Here is a 23,402-nt window from a genome sequence, read left to right on the forward strand (position 1 = left end):
AGTGTGGATTGAATTGAATCGTTACAAGTTTACTGTCCTGTGAAGTCACTTCTGCAAAGGAACCAAGCTTAGAAGCTTTTTTCTCAATCTCTTTGGAACAGGGGGAAAGGAAGGAGTGGTGGGTTTAATTTCTTAATAACTGCCAAATATCCAACTTTGAGCCAAAGGCAGTTATGCTTTTCCTTACATAATTTTCCTTCAACAGTCCCCAGTGTAATCCAGCTGTGCCTTCTATGTACAGTTTATGCAGCTCATCTTCCCCTTTTACTGTAACTGCTTCCTTTACTTGCTGCTGGGTTGTTCAGTGTGTTTTTCTGGGTGTAGCTTTCAGGCTTTCCACATCTTTCATGGTGAAAGCTCCATGTTTCAGTTCTGTCACACTGTCTTGCTGTAACTGGCATATTACAAACACACCATTTTGTCTTCTCCACCCTGCACACCTTTTTTTAACATTTCCTTAAACTGCAGCAGCAGCTGGAATTCATGGCAGTGTGAACTTTGATAGGTTATCACTTTTTATTAACAGAAAAAAATCAGTTTCTTGAAACTTTGCAAGTCCTAGAAAAGTAAATATCACAACTAACTGCACTAAATTTTCTCAACAATTTTATAAATTTCTTTACCTGTGAGTATAAGAAGTAACATAAATAGGCAAACATTTCACTTCTACTACTACACACATCTTTTAAGCTTCACAAATTTGTTTGCAACTGTGTGTCACAGAAAGCTTATCATAAAACAGGAAACAATCATTTGTCATAGAGATGTCAGAAATAAGAGTCAGATTACAGGGTGCTTGATGCCAAGACTTCCAAAATAAAACTTTCATTCAAGGGTTCAACAGCTATCTAGTCAATATGAATCCATTAAATCCCCTACCCTCTTTTCAGAAACAAGACCAAGTTGTCACTTTCCTTGCCAGACAAGTTCTATTGTAACTAAAAGTTCTGAATTTACATCAAGCCTTTTATCAATTTTTCAAACAGGTAAAGTTTTCATTTTGCTTCCCCCCCACAATTACAAGACACATCCAACACTAAAGTGTTCTGAGAAACATTTGATGTGACCAAGAAACCAGCACCTGTCCCTGGATGTACATGAGTGACACACAGTGAAAATACCAGCCTGAAAGCATCCACTTGGAAAAAAATTTTAACACTCTTCTTATTTCCATTATTACAGCACCTAAAGAGTTATTGTGCAACTTAAATAACACAGAGGACCTCACTATGTGATGCACCTGCAAACAGAGGAGCACATGCAATCACCTCTGATGTACTGACACTCTTGAAAATGTTATTTAATGTATTTTGATACAAACATTCACTTACATGCAGTACCACCAAACCAAGGTAAATTTGTGCAACAAATTTTCGAAGACTGAGGATGAAATGTACACATTTTGTAAAAGGTGCTTGCAGAAATTCACACACAGCCTCTAAAAGTGACTAGCAGAATACAAGAAATAAAAAGAAAACAATATATCCAAAACTTTGTATGTGGAACAAACCCTGAGTTTCAAAAGGGCACAGCTGAAAGTTGTGCTTGCAGTGAAAGGATTTACCAGTAAGCCTTAGATACCCTGCCAGGGACAGAACTCGGGAGCGCCTGCCCCGAGATACAGATGCACCATCACCAGTCTGAGCTCCAGCACTTGTTCTTAGACGTGCACACATTTAAAACTGACCTCCCAGAGTAAAAACTAAGTGAAAAACACATCAGGGCTTACAGCAGCATCGGTCCTTCCCTTGGCCGACATAATTCATCCCTTGTGAAAGTCTGATTAGCAGTTTACCAGCACTTAAAACTACCATGAAATGACAGATTTTAAACCAAATTCACCGTCCTCTGACGTGCGCGGGTTTTTCTACAAGGTTTTTATTCAGCGGCCCCGAGCTGGCCGTGCCGATGGTGCCGGTGCACAGGAGAGCGAACCCGGGGCCCGCCCGGCATTGCGGGGCCCGTGCGGGAGAGAGAGCCCCGCCCCGCGCCCGGGGCCACCACGGACACGGAACGGCCGCGCCGGCAACGGGGCCATCCGTCCCGCACCCGCACCCCGCACCCCGCACCCGCACCCGCACCCCGCACTCTGCACCCGCACCCCGCACCCCGCGGGATTGCAGCCCCAGCCCCAGCCCCACCCGGGGAGCCGCCCGAGGCTGCGGGACAGCCCGACCGCGAGGGGCGCGGGAGCCCGTGGCCAGCGGGACCCCGAGGCGGGCGAGGCGCAGTGCGGGAGCGCTGCGGGGCAGTGCTGGGACCCTGCGGGATCAGTGCGGGGGAGTGCGGGATCAGTGGGGGGCAGTGCGGGTGAGTGCGGGTCAATGCGGGGTCAGTGCGGGATCAATGCGGGGCAGTGCGGGGTGAGTGCGGGATCAATGCGGGCCCCTCCCCGCGCTCTCTCTCACCTCCCGCATCGCCGGTCGGCTCCGCCGAGTGACGTCACCTCGCCGCGCGCATGTGATCGGGGGCTGGCGGCGCGGGCAGGTGACGTCACGCAGGCGCGGAGGGGCGGCCGAGGCGGAGCCGGTACTGGGGACGGCAGGGACAGGAGATACGGGAAAGGGGACACGGGAAAGGGGACAGGAGATACGGGGGAGGGGACAGGAGGCACGGGGGAGGGGACACGGGACAAGGGAGGGGACACGGGACGGGCGCGCTGCGCCTGGTGCGGGTAGAGCGGCCCTGAATGAGGTGTAATGAAAGCCTTCGGGAGTCTGAAGAGAAGATGGAGGCAAATCCTTCCGCAAGATGCACAGCAACAAGTGTGCAGGAAAACCAAAGGAAATTTCCACATGTATATATAGAGAAAAAGTGCCCGTGTGGCTGGTTAAGCACTGGAATAGGTTTCCAGAGAGCCTTTGTAACCTCCATCCCTCGGGACTTACCTGCCCGAGCTCTGAGCACCCTGATCTGTCCCCGGTGTTGGCTCTGCTGGAGCCCGAGGGCGCACCAAGGGGCTCCCTGAAGCGTTTCATGAGTTTACATTGATTTTTTTGCAGCTCTAGAGTACAAAACAAACTATACTTTCTACAAAACAAGCATTACCTCTTTATATAGTTTATGCCATTCACCTGTAAAGAAAACAAATTTGCCAGAGCTGCTTTCTCTTTCTGGGGGGAGCATGCAGTACTGCAGTAATAGCCCCATTGCAGAAACTGCCCCCAAAATGAGGAGAAAGCCTCAGAGGAAAAGCCATCAAAGCATGGGCAAGGTCCCCTAATAAGAATTGGTCAGGCAGCTTTAGGGGGTATTTTCAGTGCTGCTGTTATGCAGATTTAGAGCTGATGTTTGGATAGAGAACCTTGCTGTGGAGCATGGGCCAAATAGACTTTGCAGGAATTTCACAAATAAAACAAATTTAAAAAAACCTTGGAAGTTTACTCGAGGTGATATACCTTGTATCCAACTGCATTACATCAGTAAAATTCTACAATTCCCCATTTCACTAATTTTATTGGTATTGGAAATGCCTTTACTCTGTTGGACACTTAAAACAGTCCTGCAGTTTGTTTCCCCAAGGCTGAAAAAGATTTTATTAGTTTTTGGTCTCTATATTCTCTTTTTACATGAAATCTAAAGGGAATGTTGATGACATGCCATCAAAATATCTGGAGTGTTGTTCCCAGTCTCCACAGATCTATAACCTGCCTTAGGTTCAGTCTTTGAACAGTTGCAGTTTCAGAACATGGTTTATGGAACAGCTGCCAGCACATAACAGAGGTCATAAGAAATGACAACAATACAGGGCAGGGGGACACTTCTGTGAGCCACAACCCTGTGTCACCACAAAGAAACATCCTGAAGTCAGACACAGGAGTTCAATGTCTGCACAGCAGTTGTGGGTTTGGGGAAGTGGGAGGCACATTTGGTGGGCAGTAATCTTGGCCTGTGTTTTTTTTATATCAACCAGGTGACTTGGGAACTAAACTTGGGGTTTACACATGACACTGCTGATGTGTATGAGCACACTGCAGTGAAGTCTCACAATGGGAGACAAAGAGGTAGCTCCAAAGACCTCTTTGTGCCTGGGACCTTCTGGAAATTGGCTTCAGTGAAGTTCATCGGAGATTTATGCTGGAGTTGAGTCATTGGTGCAGGTCTGGTTTACCTTGTGGGGGCTTCCTGTAAGCAAATAGAAGTGTCTGTAATAAACATGTCATCAAATAGTGGACAGGCTCTCTAAGGAACAAATCTGGTGTGTGTTATGGCACATATTTCCTTAGGTAGGACTTTCAGTTTCCCCAAGAAAAATCATCCTGGAATTGAAGATGAGAATTAAAACTAAGCCAATTCAAACTCATCCATTCTTGAAATTTATGGACTCAACATGTCTATGCAGAAGAGAACTTCTCAAAACCAGAACTCAGATTCTTCTTGTTCTCTGGAACTAGAATTCAGATTCTTCTCTAGAACTCAGATTAAGGTTTTAAAGGTTTTAATAGAGATAATACTTACTTATGTTTATATAGAGCTTTTAATTTAAGGATTTAAATTAAGTTTATACAGCATTCTCAGTGAGTAGGACCACAAAATAAAAGCAGAACCTGGCAGAACTATCAATTTATTTACAAAAAATGCTGTCAAAAGCAATCCAGTGCTATGCTGTGCACCTGTTCCTGCTGCAGGAGCAGGACATTGCAAAGTTAAAAGCTTATTTATTACACTGTGAATGTTGGAGTCAGTAGTGGAAGAAAAGAGGAACAAAATAAAAGCAGAACCTGGCAGAACTATCAATTTATTTACAAAAAATGCTGTCAAAAGCAATCCAGTGCTATGCTGTGCACCTGTTCCTGCTGCAGGAGCAGGACATTGCAAAGTTAAAAGCTTATTTATTACACTGTGAATGTTGGAGTCAGTAGTGGAAGAAAAGAGGAATATACTCCAGGAAGTGTTATCCTGCAGCTGCCATCCTGGTAGGATTCTGTGAGCACCATCCCTCATTTCTTGGCAAGGGCAGGCACATCTCCTGGGAGCTGATATGATACAGAGAAACAGGTTTTACCCCTCAAAGAGCTGAGTTCAGGGATCGTTCATGCCTAGAAATTATTCAGATCTGGGGATTATTCATATCTAGGGAGGAGGAAATCAGTTTCCAGGAAGGACACCTGAGTCCAGTTCCCAGGTCTGACTGTGCTGGTGTTGGAGACCAAGTTATGCCTGATGACAACAACAGGCATTTGATTTTACTCAAGCTCTGGTGACACAGTAGGGACTTACTTTAGTGACACGGTGCTGATATGTAGCAACAGGCGCTGTGCAGTCTTTGAAGGCATATTTTAGTTGAAATATAACAGATGAAACAAACACAAGGTATCTTTGCAGACAAACCCAAATGATAAGGGATACAAATACAGTTAAAAATAGCAACACTGTTTAACTTACCAGATGTCGATATGGTTTTAACCACACACAAATGCACATCCCTAATACTCTGTAACTGGTGGAGATCTCAAATGGAAGTCTGTAGTAGCCTGATATGTGGACTCGTGTCTGTGCATGTGTAAAATGTACATCTCACCTTTGATTTTCTTCTATTTCTGTTTTACAGCCTAAGGCAACTGTGGAGAAACAATTTATTTTGCTGCCAGGTATGTATAATTTTTTAAAGATAATTTTGAACTTGATGTCAGGAGTGTAAACTTATTTTCAGGAGCTACTTTTCACACTGTGTCAACATTAATTGTTTTTTTATATTCTAATTCTTAACACACAATGTGATGGAAATTAATAATTTTGTCATTGTACTTAGTGAATAAACAGAAGTGAATATGTGTGCATATCATTTAAACTTAGCTTGGTGTTTTCAACTGAACTAACTCTCATTCTGATGGAGGGAATGCCTGCACTGAAATTTCTAAGTGTGTTCTTACACCTCCTCTGTAGGAACTTAAGTCATCCCAGATAGGTGAGAAACTCGTTCTCTAACCTCCCTGACAACAGTGGAAAAGCTGCAGAATTCAGGGCCTCCTGTAGAACTGCCCAGAAGTGTTTACAGTGTTTCTACATTAATATCTGAGCATTAGAAATGCATTTTTAAGTGACTCTTTCAGTAATTTTCAGTTATTGTGCTTTCACGAAGTGCATCATAAAGTAGTCTCTCGGAAGATGTCCTGGAGTCCTTTCTGATGATGGAATGAGGCCAAGAGTGTGCCCCTGTGCTAATGTTTCCTTTAATGAGTGTGACATTTCCTGAAAATACGGGGGAAAGCACACACTGAGTGTCAAACTTCCCTGCTGTGCAGCATTCCTTCCACGCAGCAGCACGGAATTAGCTCGTTCCCCACCAGATGTCCGCATGGATGCAGAGAACGTTGTGGGAACAGCTTTTTGTGCCTCTGAAAAACCTGCTGGGTTGTTCACACCACATCTTAAACGCAGCAGAACTCCAGTCCGAGACATTCCAAGCCACTTGTTATGTTCTCTTGAAGCTGTGTGTCCTCTGACCTCGTTTATTAACTGGAAAACGTCAAAATATTTTACAGGAAACCACACCTGGAATACTCTCTTGAGCCTTAGCCCCACGTGGTAGGAAGCTTCTCCACTCTTTGGCCTAATTTGCTTTCCTCTGCTTCTCTAACATGCAGAGCCATTGGAATTGCTATTCAATAAAATAAAAACTGATAAATCCTCTTTGGTACCTTGATAATTGTCATTTAAAATAGGCAGTATCCCATTCTCTTATCATTATCTGTTATAGCTATCACATCAGAGAACCCTACAATTGCTTCCCCTGTCTTTGTTATTAACGCATTTATAGCATGATCATGGATGAAAATAAAGTGAGATTAAAAATTATTCAGGCAACTTTATTTGCTTGGGTTTAGCTGTGCTGTGTCTGAATGTTCTTTAATTTTGCCATGAGTTTTCCTTGTTATGATCATCGTAATTTTTAGAACGATTTTCAGTGATCTTGTTTAGTTGTTTTGTTGTATATTAGCTCATTTTAAAGTCAGAAAAGGCAATTGCCATGATAAAGAGGACAGACTTCTTGGTAACTCCAGCCCTTGGCTAAATATGTTTCAGCAATGTACACTAATAACCGTAGCTGACTTAGTGTGCTGCTTTTTTATTTCCTCAGGGATCATCTGAATTGCCATCCATTTTGGCTACAATTTCTGTTGCACATCACAGTAGTGAAAATCACAATGGCTGTGAATCTGTGCAATTGTTTGTTAAAGGCCATGGGATTAGAACATAAGTTCCAAAAGATGCTGCTCTGTACTCCAAAAGCTGGTGTACTTTATTACTGGTGCAGGTGTTCCTCCTGCAGAGGAAAAGTTGTGTGAATTCTGATACCATTTTTGTTGCTTTTATATTTTCTCTGCATTTCGCCTTTATTTCTCCTGGGTATAAATTCCCTAATTGCAGTTTTTCCTGCATGCAACTTGAAACCAAAGTTAATGAACCTCTGAACTTTGGATGATACATTGAAATAGACTGACTTTACAATATTCTTCCAATTTATTAAAATGAGCTATATTAAGTCTTCATTTAATATTGAATACTTTAAATACAACTATTGACACTCAGGTGTTTAATTCAGAGAAATGAAACTGACAGAGGATGATGATACTTTGAATTTAGTTATAGTATTATATCTGGTATTTATGAGCATCACTCACACATTACCCTGAGTGTTGCATTGTTCCTTTAAGTCTTGTCATAGTCACTTTACAAAATAGGCACACAGAGGGACTCGAAGTACCTTAAAATCTTTAATTAAGAACATAGAATTCAGAATTTCTTCTCCTACCATTAAACTACTGTATTTTGCTTCTGATGTAATAAAGCTGTTACACAGAATGTCCCTTCACTCATCCCTCAAACTCTGGACAACAGTCCGTTGAAGGAGTCCCAGTTCAATCAGAGCTTTGTTGTTAAGCTAACTCAGCAATTTCAGAAGCAAGAAAGCTTTCAGGATGTAGTAAATACCTCAGCATAACAAAATGAATCAGAGGCCATTCTTTTTCCCTGGAAACTTCAGTTTGCCTGTCTAATCAACCTTGCCAAAATGTACAGAAAAGACTTATATAAACTTACAGTTACATGCAAATGTGACTTTAGCTGTTGAAGTTACCTGGTTCTGGGATATCTTCTTAAAGCTACCACAGTCTGCAGTGTTTGCCCAAAATCCTTCTCTCAGGTGGCGAAGCATCTCTTGTTCCTAGCTGCACAACAGGAATGAAAGCCTTACTGATGTGCCACAAACAAGGTGTGGTCTTGAGACACTTGGCTCATCCAGGGCCTGAGGTCTCCTCTGACTCCATTCCCTTCCCTGCTCCCCAGTCTGCCCTCTTTCTATTTTGGTGTCTCTGTTCTGTGCAATTGCAAGCTCGCTGCTAAGTTGGCTCATGTGACATCTACCTCTTTGTACTGTGCTTGGAACTGACAGAGGGGAGATTGGAACCAGAATCCTTCCCTGTGAGGGTGGGCAGGCCCTGGCACAGGTGCCCAGAGAAGCTGTGGCTGCCCCAGCCCTGGGAGTGTCCAAGGCCAGGTTGGACAGGGCCTGGAGCAACCTGTGCTGGTGGGAGGTGTCCCTGCCCATGGCAGGGGGTTGAAATGAGATGGTCTTGAAGGTTCTTTTCAGCCTAAACCATTCTGTGCTCAGGGATTCTGTTTTCTCCCTTTGGGAACAAATCCGTACTTGACTCCATTTCGGAAGAGGGTCTTGGTTGCTGCTGTGTAACAGGGTATGTCTGAGAAGCAGTTCTGAGAGGCAGTCAGCACTTAGAAACAATTAAAGCAGTGGCTGAGGAAATGAATGCTCAGAGCTGATGGAATGCATCTCCTCTGCCAACTCCTCTGTCAAGGTGCCTCCAGCTTTTCCAGCGAAGCTGCTTTCACAGATGTTTGTCATTCAAGTTGTGGACAAAGCCCTGAGCAACATGACATAAAGTCAAAGCCAGCCCAGACTTCAGCTGTACGTTGTACTTAGGTGTTTTCTTGACATCACTTCCAACCTAGAGTGTTCTTTTATTGTGAGTTCTTCCTGAAATACTTTACAGCATTTACAACAAGATTTATAAAATGCAATAAAATATAAATGAGAGAAAAGGTAAACATACTTCATGTATAATTAGCTATATTCTGCAAGACTAGAAACAGCAACATACCCTTTTGAACAGGCAGTGACAGCATGGATAGTCTTAGCAAAATTTCTAGGACATAAAAGTACTATTTTTTCAGCAAAGTCAGTGTCCAAGTATAAATGGATCAAACATGATATCAAAGAGATACAATAGAGTACAATTGAACTTGATATTTCTTTAAAAGTTTCTGATTTGGGGGGAAGCTATAAATAAATAGGGTAGACTTTCTTAAACAGTTGAAAGTTCTTTGACTATGCAGAGTACCTCCACTTGCAAATCCCACTTCAAAAGCAATGTGTTCCTTGTGTTTAATGGAGTAAACTAAAAGAGCAAAATGTATTTGGCCAGTCACAGAAATGTTATTTTCTTTCTTGTCTTTCTATAGCTGAATAATTTATAATCACTGAAGATCTCTATTTATATCTCCGGGTTTGTTCTATGTGATGAAAGATGATCTCAGTTTCTAAAAGGTTTGCAACAGTATAACAGTTTGGAGGTTGACCCTTAGTTTTTCAGATTCCTTATCTGAAATAACACTCTTCAAATGTGTTAAAACTGTTAAATGCACATTTTCTGCTTTTACCAAAACTTGTTTATAAATTAAAACTTTCCCAAGTTTTTTGTGTGTTTTTTCTTTGAGACTGGAACATCGGTTGACCTCTTGAGCTGCTTTTGAGCTCAAAAAAACCCCAGAGCGATATCAGTGAATGTGAAGGATCATTTTGAATGTCTTCTTGAAATTCTGGTTACAGAGAGGATACAGGAATGGATTTAGGGTGGAGTTCACATAGCCGAGCCATATAGTGACCATGTGTAATTTTGAAAACTGTTCATGGTCATGAAATGCTATTACCATAAATGACACAAAGTAGGGAATCCAGCACAGCATGAAGGCTGCCATTATGACCCCTAACTGCTTCGCTGCTTTTCTCTCCCTGTTCCCATGCAGTCCTTCAATGTTCCCTCTGGAATGGGTGTGAAGACTTTGCCAGGTTTTCCTCAGGCAAGTGAGTCCTCTGAAATCCCTGTTCTCAATCTTCTCCTGAGCACTGCAGGCTCTTTCAGAGTTAGGATTGGTGTTCTCTCCACATGGTGCCTCCTCAGTGAAGGTATGGTGGTCTGATGCCACACTGGAGTCACTGTCTTGTGAGCAAGGCTCCTCCTCATTGGCACACATGCACTTCTTTCCTGCGTTATCCAGGCCTGGCTCAGACTGGGCAGTGCTGAGAGGAAAACACCTCCATTTAAAGACTTTCTCATTACTCTTGCCATCAAGTGCCTTTGAAGACTTGTCAGGATTACTGAAATGAAGCTCTGCCTCCACATTTTTGGGCTGTGGGGAGCTTTTCTTGTCCTTGGGTGGGGTGTTCTCATCCAAGGCTTGCTTTTGGAGGCAAACATTTTGCTCATCCTTTATCTTTCTGTGATGTATGGTGTATTTGTCTGAGGAAGACCAATATGATCCACTGATGAGCTCTCGGTGTTGGCAGTGTCTTCGAACAGCTCTGAATATTCTGTAGTAGAACCACAACATCAAGACAGAGGGTAGGTAGAAATTGCCAATGGCTGTCAACACTTTGAACCAGGTGACCTCAGAGAATTCGGTTTCACACTTGTTCTTCTTTACTTTCCTTTCCCCGTTATTAGCAAAAACGTGCCACCCTAGGATTGGAATGACCCACGTGAAGGAGAGCAACCAGACCCCCAAAATCATGAGCAATGCTCTTGTCTTTGTTCGGTACTTGAGATATTTCAGCGGTTGCTGAACCGACCGGTACCGGTCAATGCACAGTATGAAGAGGTTGAAAATGGAGGCAGTGCTGGCCACATAATCCATGGACAGCCAGAACAGACAGGCTGGTAAGCCCAGAGGCCACACAGGATTTAGGAGATAGACAATATTCAGGGGCATGACAGCTGCACCAACTATAAGGTCTGCAACAGAGAGGCTGACAATGTATAAATTTCCAACTGTCTGCAGTTTTCTCTCAGTTTTCACAGCACACAGTACTAATATATTCATGACAATAGTGATCAGTGAAATGCTTCCCAGGAACAGGCCTAGAATTGCTGGGTGAGGGTTAGTTGAGTTCTCTGTTGTATTTTTTGACATCTTTTTCACAGGCACACAGAATGAAAATCAGGGCAGATATCCAGGCCTCGGAAAGTCACTCTTGCTTTACACTCCTGGATGAAAATGTGTTGGATTGCTCTGTGATTTTTATTTCCAGAACTAAAGAAAAGACAAGAAACATGCTTAATCATTGTAATATTGTAATAAAATAAAATAATAAAGCTCCTCTATGCTTCGGCTTAACACTGTCCCTTTTAGAACTTTCCTAAATAGTGAATTTTTACATTTTACAGGCAGGTTTCACAGATTTCACAGAATATTCTGAGTTGGAAGGGACCCACAAAGTAATTTAAGATGTGTTCTATGAAAAGTACTGGAGCAAGCTCCAGTAACCAACACAAAATCATTCACAGAGCTGTTCATAGGGCTTCATATATTTTTCATATATATTCCCCAGAATCTGGAGAAGAAATTTCAGTCCTCACAAGTTTAATTCATTATATCTCATTAAACAGCTGATCACAAACCATAGCATGAACTACATATTGGCAAACCAAATTAAAGTGTGGTAGTAAAAAGCATATTAACATATTTTGTACTAAATAGTTTAAACAAATCAGTGATTTACAACCAACATGTAATAGTTTGAGAATTCAGCAGCTGGCAGCCAGTAGGCAATTACTCCAATGATAAGTAATGAGTAATCTTTTCCTACACAATTTAGGCTTACACAGATTTCAAACATTTAAAGATGCTATTCCTATTTTATATCAAGTGCAAAATAATAGGATTTTTTAGGATTAATACACATTTACTTCCCAACTGCTAACTTCATGCATTGATCTAAAGTCCAAAAAATTATTAATATTATTTTAAGTCTTGGAGCATATGGTCAATTGGCCAAATTCTATTTCCAGGACATAGAAGAAAAATGTCTGTGAGAGTGATACACATTTTGTGCCACTTTATAGTGCTTGTCTGAGTTTATATTCTGGTAAATCTCTTAAAGCAATGAGGAAGGAAACAGACTGTGAAGATATTAGCTCAAAATTTTTACACAACAACACTGAGAGATGTATGGGATTTCTCATTGTCATAATTCTAAACAAGGTCAAAACAATACAATAGATTATTCAGTAATCAATATTTCACACTGAAATTCAATAATTCAGTATTTCATGCTAACTTTGTCTTTCTTATTCCAGTAATCAGGGTTGAAGCTAAAATGTTTGTGTGATTTCTTACAAGAGGTCAAATTCCTTCTCTTTACTTACAAGTGGCTGGTGTTGAGACATGTCCTTGGGAGAAGGAGCCTCCACAGGCAGAGGCAGTGGGGACACTCTGGGGTATGAGCTTGAGAACTGTGCTCTGGGCATTCTGTGTGTTGCAAACAGCCTTCAGGCTCTGCCATGGGCAGTTCCACAGGGGCAGCTGGGCACAGATGGCAGCAGTTCAGAGGCCTCAAACATCTCCTGTGTGAGAACGAGAACAGAAGTTACTTCATGGATTTTAAATCAATATGTCTGGTGATGGAAAATGGTTCTATCCCCCTCTGTCATTGTCCTTTCCACAGCTAAGCTCTGTAACCCTCTGCTGGGTGTAAGTGTCCAGGGCATGGTGTCAGGTCAAGGAGTTCATGTTGATTGTTTCAGGGACCTCATAAGGAATGACTGATCTTCACGTATTTTCATCTAAATTTATGGTAAAATAAAGGGAGAGAAGACAATAATTGAGTCTTCAACATTAAAAATAACAGCAAAGAAAGCTACCTGGTTAGACAGCTCTCCATGGTTATTTATGAACTGCATAAGGAATATATATGCATATGAGGACCCAGAGGTCCCTTCCAACCTTAATAATTCTGTGCTTCTGTGAATAAAACATAAAGCAGGATTCAGTGAATTGTGCTCGCTGCTTCCCAGGTTTCCTCCTTAGCACTGGTGTGGTGAGACACAGTAGAATTTAGAAAGCAACTTGCAGAACTTGGTCTGGAGTTGTGCTACAAAGAAGGCATGAAGGTCACATTCCACTTTTATGAAATTTCTTTTATTAAATTAAAAAGCATGGTTACTTTTTTTGTTTTGGAAGAGCTTATACAAGCTATAACAATCCAAAAATTATGTCAGGAGATGAAAATCATTTGAAAATGCAAAGACTAAGAAAAATTCAGGGTAATGCATTTGCACGTGTTATAGTTTCAAAATCTTTCATGGAGTTTTTCCTTTTGTCCCTTACCCACACGGCAGTTTGGGAGTTGGAAATCAGAATGAGGTGGCTTGTTGAAGCCCAGCCCCTCACTGCCTGCTCCCAGAGCCAGCTACTGCCTAAAGCCTCAACGAAGGGATGGCTGATGACTTTGCATTCCACCGTGATGGCTGGGGAGAGGACTGGGGCAGGTGGGGGGAGAGAGGTTTCCTGGTGCTTGCGCCTCCTGCTGGGGTGGCAACTGCTGCTCGCTGGGCTGGTGGCAGCACTGGGAGGGGTTGCTGCTTGCCCTTACTTCATGCACCCTTTGCCTTTCTGAGAGGACAGTCACCGCTGCTGGATTCGCTACAGGCTCCCTGAGGGGCCAACACCACCTGCAAAGGAGCTGTCAACTGCCCACCCTCGCCGTGCTTTTGGGTAAAAGACAGGGAGAGGATCCTTACACTGCCCACAGGAAAAGTTCCAGCCGCCCCTGTGGGTGCCATTCCCACTGAGCAACGTGAGTTTGGAACGAGCACCTCTCTCTACCCCTGTCTGTGCCTCACCGGAGTCACCGCAGCCACTGCCTCCTGGGGCACAGCATCACCTCCTCCTGCCTGTAAATACAACTGCACTGAGGGGCACAGAGAGGACTTGACTTGTTTGAAAGTTTTGTTTATGGTGTTGGTGTTTGTTCCTTTCTGGTTTGTTTTGTTTTGTTATACATATATATATTGGCAGTAAAGAACTGTTATCCTTTTCCTCTACATTTTCTAGTTTAAGTTTCTTAATTTCCAAGGTTGTAGTGGTTTGTGGGGAGGGATCTGTTTTCTAGTCCAGAGGGATTCCTCACTTTCCTTGAGAGACATCTTGGGTTTTTTTAAGCTGAGACAACATGCTAAGTGGTACTTCCTCTTTATAATAATTTGCCTTATAATGTATTTTTCGTCACAATGTCATTTGAGTGATTCATAGTCCGTCATGGATCTTCTCAGCTTTTTAGAGCTGGCCATGTACTATTAAATTTTGAAGTGAAATTGAGTAACAGGTCGAAGGAATCTGGCAAACATCACACAGCAATGTTAGATCTAAAACCAGGCAAGGCTTCCTTTCTCTCCAGTGTCCTGACTACTTACTGGTTTTTTATTATCTAGACAATTTTTGGTCTGTATTCTTTCAGACACCCCAGACAAGCAATGTAAACTTTGAAATTAAATTTTTTTTAACTTTAATGCAGTGCAAGCAAGCCAGTCTGGCTTTGATCTTCTGATGTCTTCCACTGGAATAAGTCCACTTATATGATGGGTTGAATATGGCTGGAGTGGGACTTACACCAGTGAAAGAACACCTACAGTATTAATTACTGAAATGAGCTTGGAAGAACCATGTGCCCTAGTCTAGAGTAAGTAGATCTGCAGCTGTATTGGGATATGAAAGCTTTACAGTAACACTGTATTTTCTCTATGACCAACTTGTGGATTTCATATATGATCTTTTACAACCCTGACTCTGGGATTATTCTCCCACCAAAGACAGTACTTTAAGGCTCTGAGTGATTTATGTTTTGGAATGTGTTGATGTGAAGACACTAAGATGTTACTGGAAGAGGGTGTCCATACCTTCATCATGAAAGTTGTGTATCCAGCATATAGTTCCTAACTCTTTAGTTTAATTTGAAGCCAAACCTACCTCTGAATCCATTAAAAAGTTGTATCAAGGGATTGACTTGGCCCCAACACGCTTAGAGTAGAGCAGAAATGCAATGTTGCCGTTGTGTGATCTGGTCCTTTCAGCTGACTCTGCATTTCCAGCACACAACACCATGTGCTGCTGCTGTTTCTGCATTAGATTTTTTGCATCATGCAAAATTCTTCTGAAGTTCACATAGGCATTTAGCAGCATATCAGACATACTGCAGTCCAACACTGGTGTGTGTAAAGGAAAAATAATCTGGTATCTTTCTTGACTCCTCTGGGGGCCCAAAGAAGGCTTCCAAGGCAAGAGACTGCATGTCTTGCACCCATCAGTGTCTGTGCTCTTCCAACAAGGAGTTGGCTACAGGGGGCCTAAACCTCCCTCTCTACACAGACCAAAGGAACAGTACAAGAGCAACCAGCCGAGTTCCCCTCAGAAGTGATGGTGACTGCACACAAATAGCATGCAGAGAAGTTGCTTTTATTTGTAGAAATGTTATATTAGTACTCAGTGCCCTCTAATACCACACTGTATTCAGAGCCTTGGCCCTCTCTTACCCACTAAGCTTACATTGAACTGCCACGTTTGATACTTTTTGTTGGAACTAACACATTTTGCCACACAATTTTGTCCAATAGAAGATAATTAGAAAGCAATAAGCCTTTCTCCATGCTATGAAATTCATCAATGACCTCTTGTGTGCTCTAAAGAAGATTGTAATCCTTGAATTTCCTTCTTAAACTTCCTCCCATCACCATTAGTACTGATGGTACCAATATCAGCAGTTAGTCATGGTGGCAGCCCTGTGACTTGCCCTAGCAGTTCCTTGCTCTTCCTTCAGGCACTGGAAGCTGCTTGTGGTATATGTACTCCTGTTCAGGAACTACTGGTTTAATTCCTTATCTGTAACTCAGTTCCCAGTAGAGGAACAGTAATTATATTGAATAAATGGGGTTTAATGTTTGGACGGTTTAATTCTAGTTATGTCAAGACAAAGTTCACTAATACAAAACAGATTTTAAACAAAACAGTCAGTTTAAGGTCTTGGATTGCTTTTTTGAATTTCTAAACACTGACCTCACCAGAAAATGCCTCTCTAATTTTCAGTCTGTAAAGAGCTTTTTCTACAAGGAAAATCAGCAATCATGATTTGTTTGTTATTGTATCACAGTTCCAAGCAACAAGAATCTACTGGGAGATGCTGAGTGGATGCCTTACTGACTCATTAGTGCAGGTGCAATCTATTTAGCCCTGACTAAGTGAGAATAAGTTTTGAGGAAGAAATGCTGCCATATCTCTTATAGATGGGGTTTTCAGAAACTACAGCTGCACCAGGAAAGGGCTGGGATAGAGACAATTCTTGTTCATCAGACAGGCAGAAGGTAAGATTTGACTTCAGATGACCTGTGCTCATTATGTTGTACTCAAGAAACCTGTTTGTTTCTAGTGATTTGCTCTAATTATGCTTTAGGTGTTGAAAGTTTTACCATGCTGCAAGTTTGATTAATCTCTCTCTCAAAAACTCATTTATTTATCTGTAAGGAAACATTCCCCATTCAATGCCTGCCAATAGTCAAGGAGTATTTTTCATAAAAAGTAGATGAAAAACCTTCATCATCTGCCTGCTGTTCCAACTCAAATGATCCACTGTCTCAGTTCAGGAAGGACATGGCTTTGTTGTTTTGGTTTGTTGGGTTTTTTTTATTTTTCAGTAAAGTATCTTCCACTATCAAAGGACAGACTGAATTCCATCTGCCCTTGAGTTTCTCTCCTAGGTAGTCTGAAATGAAAAGATACATAATCTGAAGATTTAGTGCCTGACCACATAAATTTTGTCAGTCCTGCTGGATTGTCCCCTTTCCCTCACATATCTATTTTAAGAGCAGTGGAAGTCATATATAATCTTTTACTATGTGAAACTCCTTAAAAACAGATTTGAACATCTGGCCATCTCGCTGTGCATTAACTGCATTGTGTGTTTGGTGGCAGAGAATTTTCAGTGGTTCTTGAGGTAAATACTGTCTTGGGGAATAAATGAGGCCAGAATTAATGTAGCAGATGTGCTGAGATCTACTTTGCAGACTAGACTGCAGAGAAAGTTGCTGGATTTGAGATCTACATACGGATTTAGTAGCTAGATGCCCCAAGAAAGGACCAGGCGTTCCACGTGCCAGTGATGACTGGGAAAGGTATTCTTCCTGGGGATGTGTGTCCTAGTTCAGCAGGTGGGACCAGTTCATCACTGTGTAGATGTGACCAAACCTGTGTATTTTCCACCCTCTATGTCATTTCCCAGGAACTGTTACCAATGGCTTGAGGTAAATACTGTCTTGGGAAACCCTCATTCTGGTTTTGATATTTGCTACGTGTTTCTGTGTGTTCTGAATTTTTTTTTTTTAATTGAGTTGTTGTTATGGATTATTTGATCTCTCAGGATGACAAGAAATACAATCTTTACTATATGGTTTCTATATGATGCTGAGCATATTCTAGATGTATATATATAGATACAGATAGATATATATATACACAAAACCCATCACTAAACCCAAGAAAGTGATGCTCAGAAGGCATATCCTGGGAGCAGAGGTAATCTGTCAAAAATGGAAATTGAATCCAAAACACAAAAGTGTTAGTCCTAGGAAGTGTCCACATAACTAATAATATGCTATATACAGAAAAAAAATAAAATATTTGCTTGAAAAGGACAGGTACCTTAACCATGTAAGGTATGTTCCCAAGAAATAAAGCTTAATTTGCAGCTAAAGTGCTTTCCTGTGTAGAGAAATCCTTATGTGATCAGAAAATACTGGCAATAGTATAATTGCATTATATGAGCAAGCGTATCCTAATTAATTTGCAGAGGTGAACTTACAACTTAGTGCTGAGCAATACTCTAAATATGCAGAGGCCGTGCCAAGGCAGGAAGATAAACAGCCAAATGAAATTCAGTCCTGCAAAGTTCAGTTTGGTATAGAGTGGTTTGGAGCTGAAACAATCTCATAAAACCTATCTAACTAGTCAAAGGCCAGTGAGTAGTAGTGAAGGGGAAAAGATGTTTCTAATGATATTTTCCTCGTTAAAGACTGGTTACCATTTGTGACATTCACTCTCTACTCTGAGTATGCTCTTATCCACAAACAGTTTATCACTAATACTCCCAGACTTCACATGCTGTTTATGTGTAAGTCTTTTCAAAATTGTTTTTCCCTGGTGTATTTATGGTACTGATTTCACTACATGTCATCTCTTTCTAATCTTTCTTCTCTTTAGCTTAAGTGAACTACAGAGTTCCTGCAGGCTCACACAGTAGTTATGAATCCATGACATTGTTCTGGGGTCTTAATTTTTTTTTTTTTTTTTGGCTGAGAACTGATTCTTTGAGAGCATTATTTTTCCATGCATAATGAAGGACAGACCATCTGTGTCTGATATCTCTGCACTGGGGTTTGTGTTCCCCAAGTTATGTTCTGTGTGTTTGAATTTTCATTGTTCCAGTGCTGTTGCCTATTCAACTGTGTTGTGTAACTCTTGGACACACGAACCAGCAGTTGAAAACAGGCATGGAGAGCAAAGGAAGAGTATGATCAAGTGTATTTTCCTGTGAATTTCAATACATCCTGCTTTGTGCCAAAGTTGTGATGGTCTCCTTTTTCAGTCCTCTACTTCAGGTCCCCTGAGCTTTACCAGGTCTTTCCTGATACTCCCTCAGCCCTTTCTTCAGCTGGAGGAGAACTCAATAGTTTGTCTGTATGATTCATATGAGAGCTCAGGAATAGTATCAGGAAAAGTTATTAAGCATCCCCTGACATTCAGCTGCTGACGGAACCTTGGCTTGGGAAACACCACATATTATTTAAGAAGTGAAAAAAAAGCCTGGATGCAGTTCATAATCCAGGAAACCTTAATTTACAGGAATAGCATTGCAGCCACATAGCTTGTTTAGGAACCCTCTGGAAACAACTTAGGAAACAGAAAAATAAAGAAAAGCAAAGTGCAGCTATTTAACTGAAAGGAGAAGGGTGGAGAAGCCCACAAATGGAATAGTGAATTCCAGGAGCAGCATGTAAAACAACAAAGCGATCAAGTTACATTGAATATTATGTGTGCGTGTGGCTCAGCTTCGCGAACGAAGATTTGGGAAGGGCTGTCCCCACGTGGGTGAGCCCTTCCAGCCTGCGCAGTGGATTTTAGGTGAGGCTCAGCGTGTGCAGAACTGGCCCCACCATTTAAGTCCTGAGGCTCATCTGCCACGGCCGAGTGAGCTTGGACAGTGACAGTGAATTCCTCAGGACTAGAACCTACAGCACCCGGCATTTCCCAGGAGGTCTCCCATCCAAGTACTAATCCGGGGCTGACCCTGCTTAGCTTCCAAGATCTGACGGGATCGGATGTCAGGGTATTATAATGCACTTGAATTTCTTCCTGTTCATGGATAACAGTAGATCCATGTCCTTTGAATCAGTGGATAAATAATGAACATTCAAAAAGCATTCAACAAGTAACCTAAAAATCTCATCTGACCTGGTAGCAGTCAATACCTGGCTGCATGCAGATGGATCATTACTGGAATCCATTCATCCCAAGAAAGCAGATAAACTTTTTCTCTTTTATGTGCAAAAGTTTAAAGTTAAACCCGTTTGGAGAATCCTCAGACAAGTTGTTTAGTTTTAGCCACTCGACAGCTGATGTGTTTATTTGTTTATTTAAGACTGCTGTTAATGAATGTGTGTCATTAACAGCTCTAATTCATGATGGTTAATAGAGACCTGGAGCAGAGGATGTTTTTATATTCAGGGCAGGGCAGTAGAGTCAATATTAGTATGCAGAGATCTGGATATCATGTCTTAACTTCCAATAGTGTCTTCTAAACCAGGAGAGTTTGAAAATGCAGCTTCAGTATCTTTGAAGTGCTGATGTCTGAAGGGAGACTTGGAAATCATTGGATATCTGAGTCTGTCTCTTTTACCCTGGTGTCCTGTCTGATCCCAGCCCCCAGCTTTATAATGCTGATGTCTTCTGATGACTGAGCTTCATTTTTATATGTTAATATGAACCTTGCTAAGTTTACATTGTTGGTGATGTATACATGTGGTTAGTAGTATAATCAACTATTTAATTGAACAATGTTTTAGGTACCATTGTACTATGACATGTATTTCCTTTATTTTTTTTCTCAGTAAGTATATTATTTTTTAGTTTGTGCCTTAACCTGAAATGATCAAGAGATAGATATATATTTTTTTAACTCTGGCTTGCATTTTTTAACAACTCTCTTTAACACTGGGTCTGTATTTCATGAGCATTAAACCAAAAAGAACTAACAGAACATGGACACATTCCACAGAATGTTTTGGCCTTCAAAATGTAAGCTCAGACTTCTATGAAACTCTTCCAGTGGCTCAACTTTCTACGTTGTACTAAATGTCAGTTTTTCCATAACAAAAACCAGTCTCATTCCTGTGATAGTATTTCCCATAGATGGATTATTTTTGCTCAGAGACTGGGGGAAAACCCCATCATGACTAGCATCCTAAAGCTTCCAGTTATGGCATTAATTTTCCCTAGTCTAAACATTATCACTATCATCTAATTTGTTGTCATTAATGTGATCTCTCAGCAAAACTGTATTTAAATGTTATTTTCTTTAAGTAGTGCTCTGCTGCAGAAGTCTTATCTTCTTTACTCCATTACTTGTATGCAAAAAGGGAGTTTTGCTGTAGCTGTTAGACCTATGTAATAACTGCTGTAATAGATGAGAAGTCCTTTGTGCTTTGATGGAGTAAACCAAACCATGACCTGTAAAATCTCTTATAAAGGAGGGGAATTTCCCAGTAATGTGGCTCTTTTAAAGCTGAGTAGCCTTTGTGGTGCCTTTTCACCGAGGATTTATTCTGTTATTGGAATCCATTACTCCAACTCACTAAACCAGGATATCTTTCATACAGGGATAGCAAAAATTCTGTAGTTTTTTCAATTCCACCTTGTGCTGCTACTTACTCCAATCCTTGATGAACTGTAAAACTAGCTGGCTTTAATCCTGCTGCATGAGAAATGCAGTCAGCTTTTAAAAATGTAACTCAAGCTGTCATTCAAATAGCAAACTCTGTTTCTTTCCAAGTGACTTGGTAAGTACTCACAAAAGTAAAAAATAATGTATGTAAAGAAGAGTTGTTAGTTCTTTCAGTGTTGAGGTTGATCACTATGAAATTTCTTTGTGGACTTACCAAAATGAACTTGAATTCAGCTCAAGTGAACTTTTGGTGCTTTGAAGCTATATGAAAGACTGAATCACAAAAATGCAGAAATTTAGAAATTCTAGTGGGTGTAAAGACTTACTATCTCCTTGTTCTGTTGATAAGAGTAAACCCTGTTACTGAAGGTTTGGTTTAAGCTCACTTGGATATGTTAATATATAAATCACTTTTTTGTCTCTAATTTGGAACATATGCTATCAGTCTCTTCAAACTTCTGGTAAACTTACTGTAGGAATATTATGAGTTCTTTCATATTTTAGCAATAAGTCATTGAATACAGAATGTTTTTCCTTTATAGAAATACATATCTGACTTTAAAAAACTCCTGCTGTTCTCCAGGCAGCTTTACCGCTGCTTGTTGAATGAACCACACGGCTGCGATGCAGTGGAGGGGCACAAGGTCTCTTACAGCTGGAGAGCCTGACGCCTTGCAAGTAAACAGTTTAAAAGCAGCTTGTCCAAGAAGCCCGATGCCTCTACATCATTCCTCCCCACTGTCTGCAAAGGAAAGCCTGGGGAGGCTAGTTCAACAATTGCCTGTGGTATATATGGGTTTAGAGCAGAAAGTTGTCTGAGTTTCTTAGAGTGTATTGATGCACCTTCTGTCTTTTTTCCTTAGCTTTGCTTGCCCCTACACGGGACCCTTTGCTCAGCGCTGACCCCGCACACCGCTGTGCTATCCTGGGCTGTGCTGCCAGCTCCTGGCTGGGATGAGCCCGAAAAGGAGCAGCCGCTTCTGCGAAGTGCTTTCAATTCATGTTTAAGACTCAAACCCGAAGTGTGGTGGGGAGTTGGTTTGCTCTTGGTCGCTATCTTCGCCCCAAGCCCTCCTCCCCGTGCTCAGGCTGTCTCTGCCTGTCCCGGCTCGGACGGGCGGGGCGCGAGGAGCCCCAGCACCCTCCAAATCTCCAGTGCCCCCTCCCGCCCCCGGCCGAGGGTGCCGCCGCTTCCCTTCGCCCCGCTCTCCCTGCCTCTTGCCCGTCCGCGCCCACTCACCTGCAAAGCGACGCGGAGAGCGCGGCCGGTTCGCAGCAGCTCGGGAAGCGCCGTCCGGGCCCGCGGGGGTCGCTGCCTTGCCCCCCCGCCGGCTGGGCAGGGGCGGGGTAGGGTGCGCTGCCCTGCCCTGCCCTCTCCCCTCCCGCCGCTCCGGTGCGGAGCTGCCGCAGGGAGGGCGCGGCCCCGACCCCGACCGGCCGCACCCAGCGCTGCCGCTCCGCTCCCTGCGCTGTCTCCCGGCTCCGCTCGGCGCTGAGCCCCGGCATTGCAAACCTGTGGCAAGCAGAGATCGCTCCCGTCTGCAGCGGGGAGGCCGCCCCGAGGGGGACGTCTGAATTCACCTGAGGAAATACCAGGAGGATCAGAAATCGCATCCCGGTTTGGGATCATCCCAGTGCCTGATGCAGCCGGAGCGTTGCCACTCTTGTCACTCTTTATCTGATAACGAGAATGTGTTCTGAAGTAGCTTGGTATGTACAGTTTCTCTTAGTGCAGCTGCCTAACAAAAGTGGTTTAAGATCTGGAGAACTTCAAATGTGTAACATATTGCATATGTTAACTATTCTGGTATTTTTGTGACTTCCATAGGTCCAGTACATCTGCTCTCTGTTAAACATATGCACAGAATTTGTTTGTTTTCCCCAAGGCAAAGCAACTAACTTTAAAATTTTCATTTCTTTCTTGAAGATCATTAAGTGGCTTTTCTTTGCCTCACATTTAAAATGTTAAGAAATGTGTTGCAAAAAACTCTCTGCATTCAAAGGGGTTATTTTGTTATACAAGTCATGAAGAATTAGTGCAATGATATGTTTGCAAACAGCATTGTTAGGCACTTAGTAATTTCATCATCTGTGAAACTGTTGAAGAGTAATCATAAACTTTGCACAATTCCTCTGACCATGAGCAAATAGGAAAATACAGGAAATACCCATTTTCCAGGTCTCTATGCAGGAGGATAATATCATTTCCCAAAATGTGCACCTCTGTCAGTGAAGAAGTGTTATAGCCATTAAATACTTCCTTGGCATTACTAAGGCAATGTTTTTGCTCTTGAATTAAGTGTCCCACTGCAATTATGATTGAACCAATTTCTTAATGGAT

At 42.1% G+C, this 23,402-nt stretch overlaps 2 protein-coding genes and 1 long non-coding RNA gene across 7 annotated transcripts in view; 1 reads left to right on the plus strand and 2 right to left on the minus strand.

Annotated features, from left to right (window-relative positions):
* The window catches only part of ATG7 (autophagy related 7), a 105,927-nt gene extending 103,447 nt beyond the window's left edge, over positions 1 to 2,480 (minus strand). For both annotated transcript variants that reach the window (XM_071550908.1, XM_071550907.1), the window contains exon 1: positions 2,409 to 2,480. The gene's annotated coding sequence lies outside the window, so the exon portion shown is untranslated. The remainder of the gene's footprint in view (positions 1 to 2,408) is intronic.
* Positions 2,481 to 2,486: 6 nt separating this feature from the next.
* On the plus strand, positions 2,487 to 7,092 carry LOC139669936 (uncharacterized). 4 transcript variants are annotated; one of them, XR_011697353.1, is made up of 4 exons: positions 2,487 to 2,529; positions 3,914 to 4,100; positions 5,552 to 5,591; positions 5,887 to 7,092. It is a non-coding gene; the product is annotated as an uncharacterized lncRNA (long non-coding RNA). The 4 variants fall into 4 exon arrangements; XR_011697352.1 differs by having other exon boundaries at positions 3,914 to 5,591; XR_011697354.1 differs by having other exon boundaries at positions 3,914 to 5,591; positions 6,083 to 7,092.
* Positions 7,093 to 8,947: 1,855 nt separating this feature from the next.
* Positions 8,948 to 22,356, minus strand: HRH1 (histamine receptor H1). Its single transcript, XM_071550909.1, has 3 exons — positions 22,302 to 22,356; positions 12,444 to 12,641; positions 8,948 to 11,328 (listed from the first exon to the last, which is right to left on the minus strand). Exon 3 carries the CDS (start codon positions 11,206 to 11,208, stop codon positions 9,796 to 9,798), a length of 1,413 nt encoding a protein of 470 aa, XP_071407010.1. The 5' UTR covers positions 11,209 to 11,328; positions 12,444 to 12,641; positions 22,302 to 22,356; the 3' UTR covers positions 8,948 to 9,795.
* Positions 22,357 to 23,402: the final 1,046 nt, after the last annotated feature.

Source organism: Pithys albifrons, chromosome 3 (genome assembly GCF_047495875.1).
Source record: "Pithys albifrons albifrons isolate INPA30051 chromosome 3, PitAlb_v1, whole genome shotgun sequence".
NCBI lineage: Eukaryota > Metazoa > Chordata > Aves > Passeriformes > Thamnophilidae > Pithys > Pithys albifrons.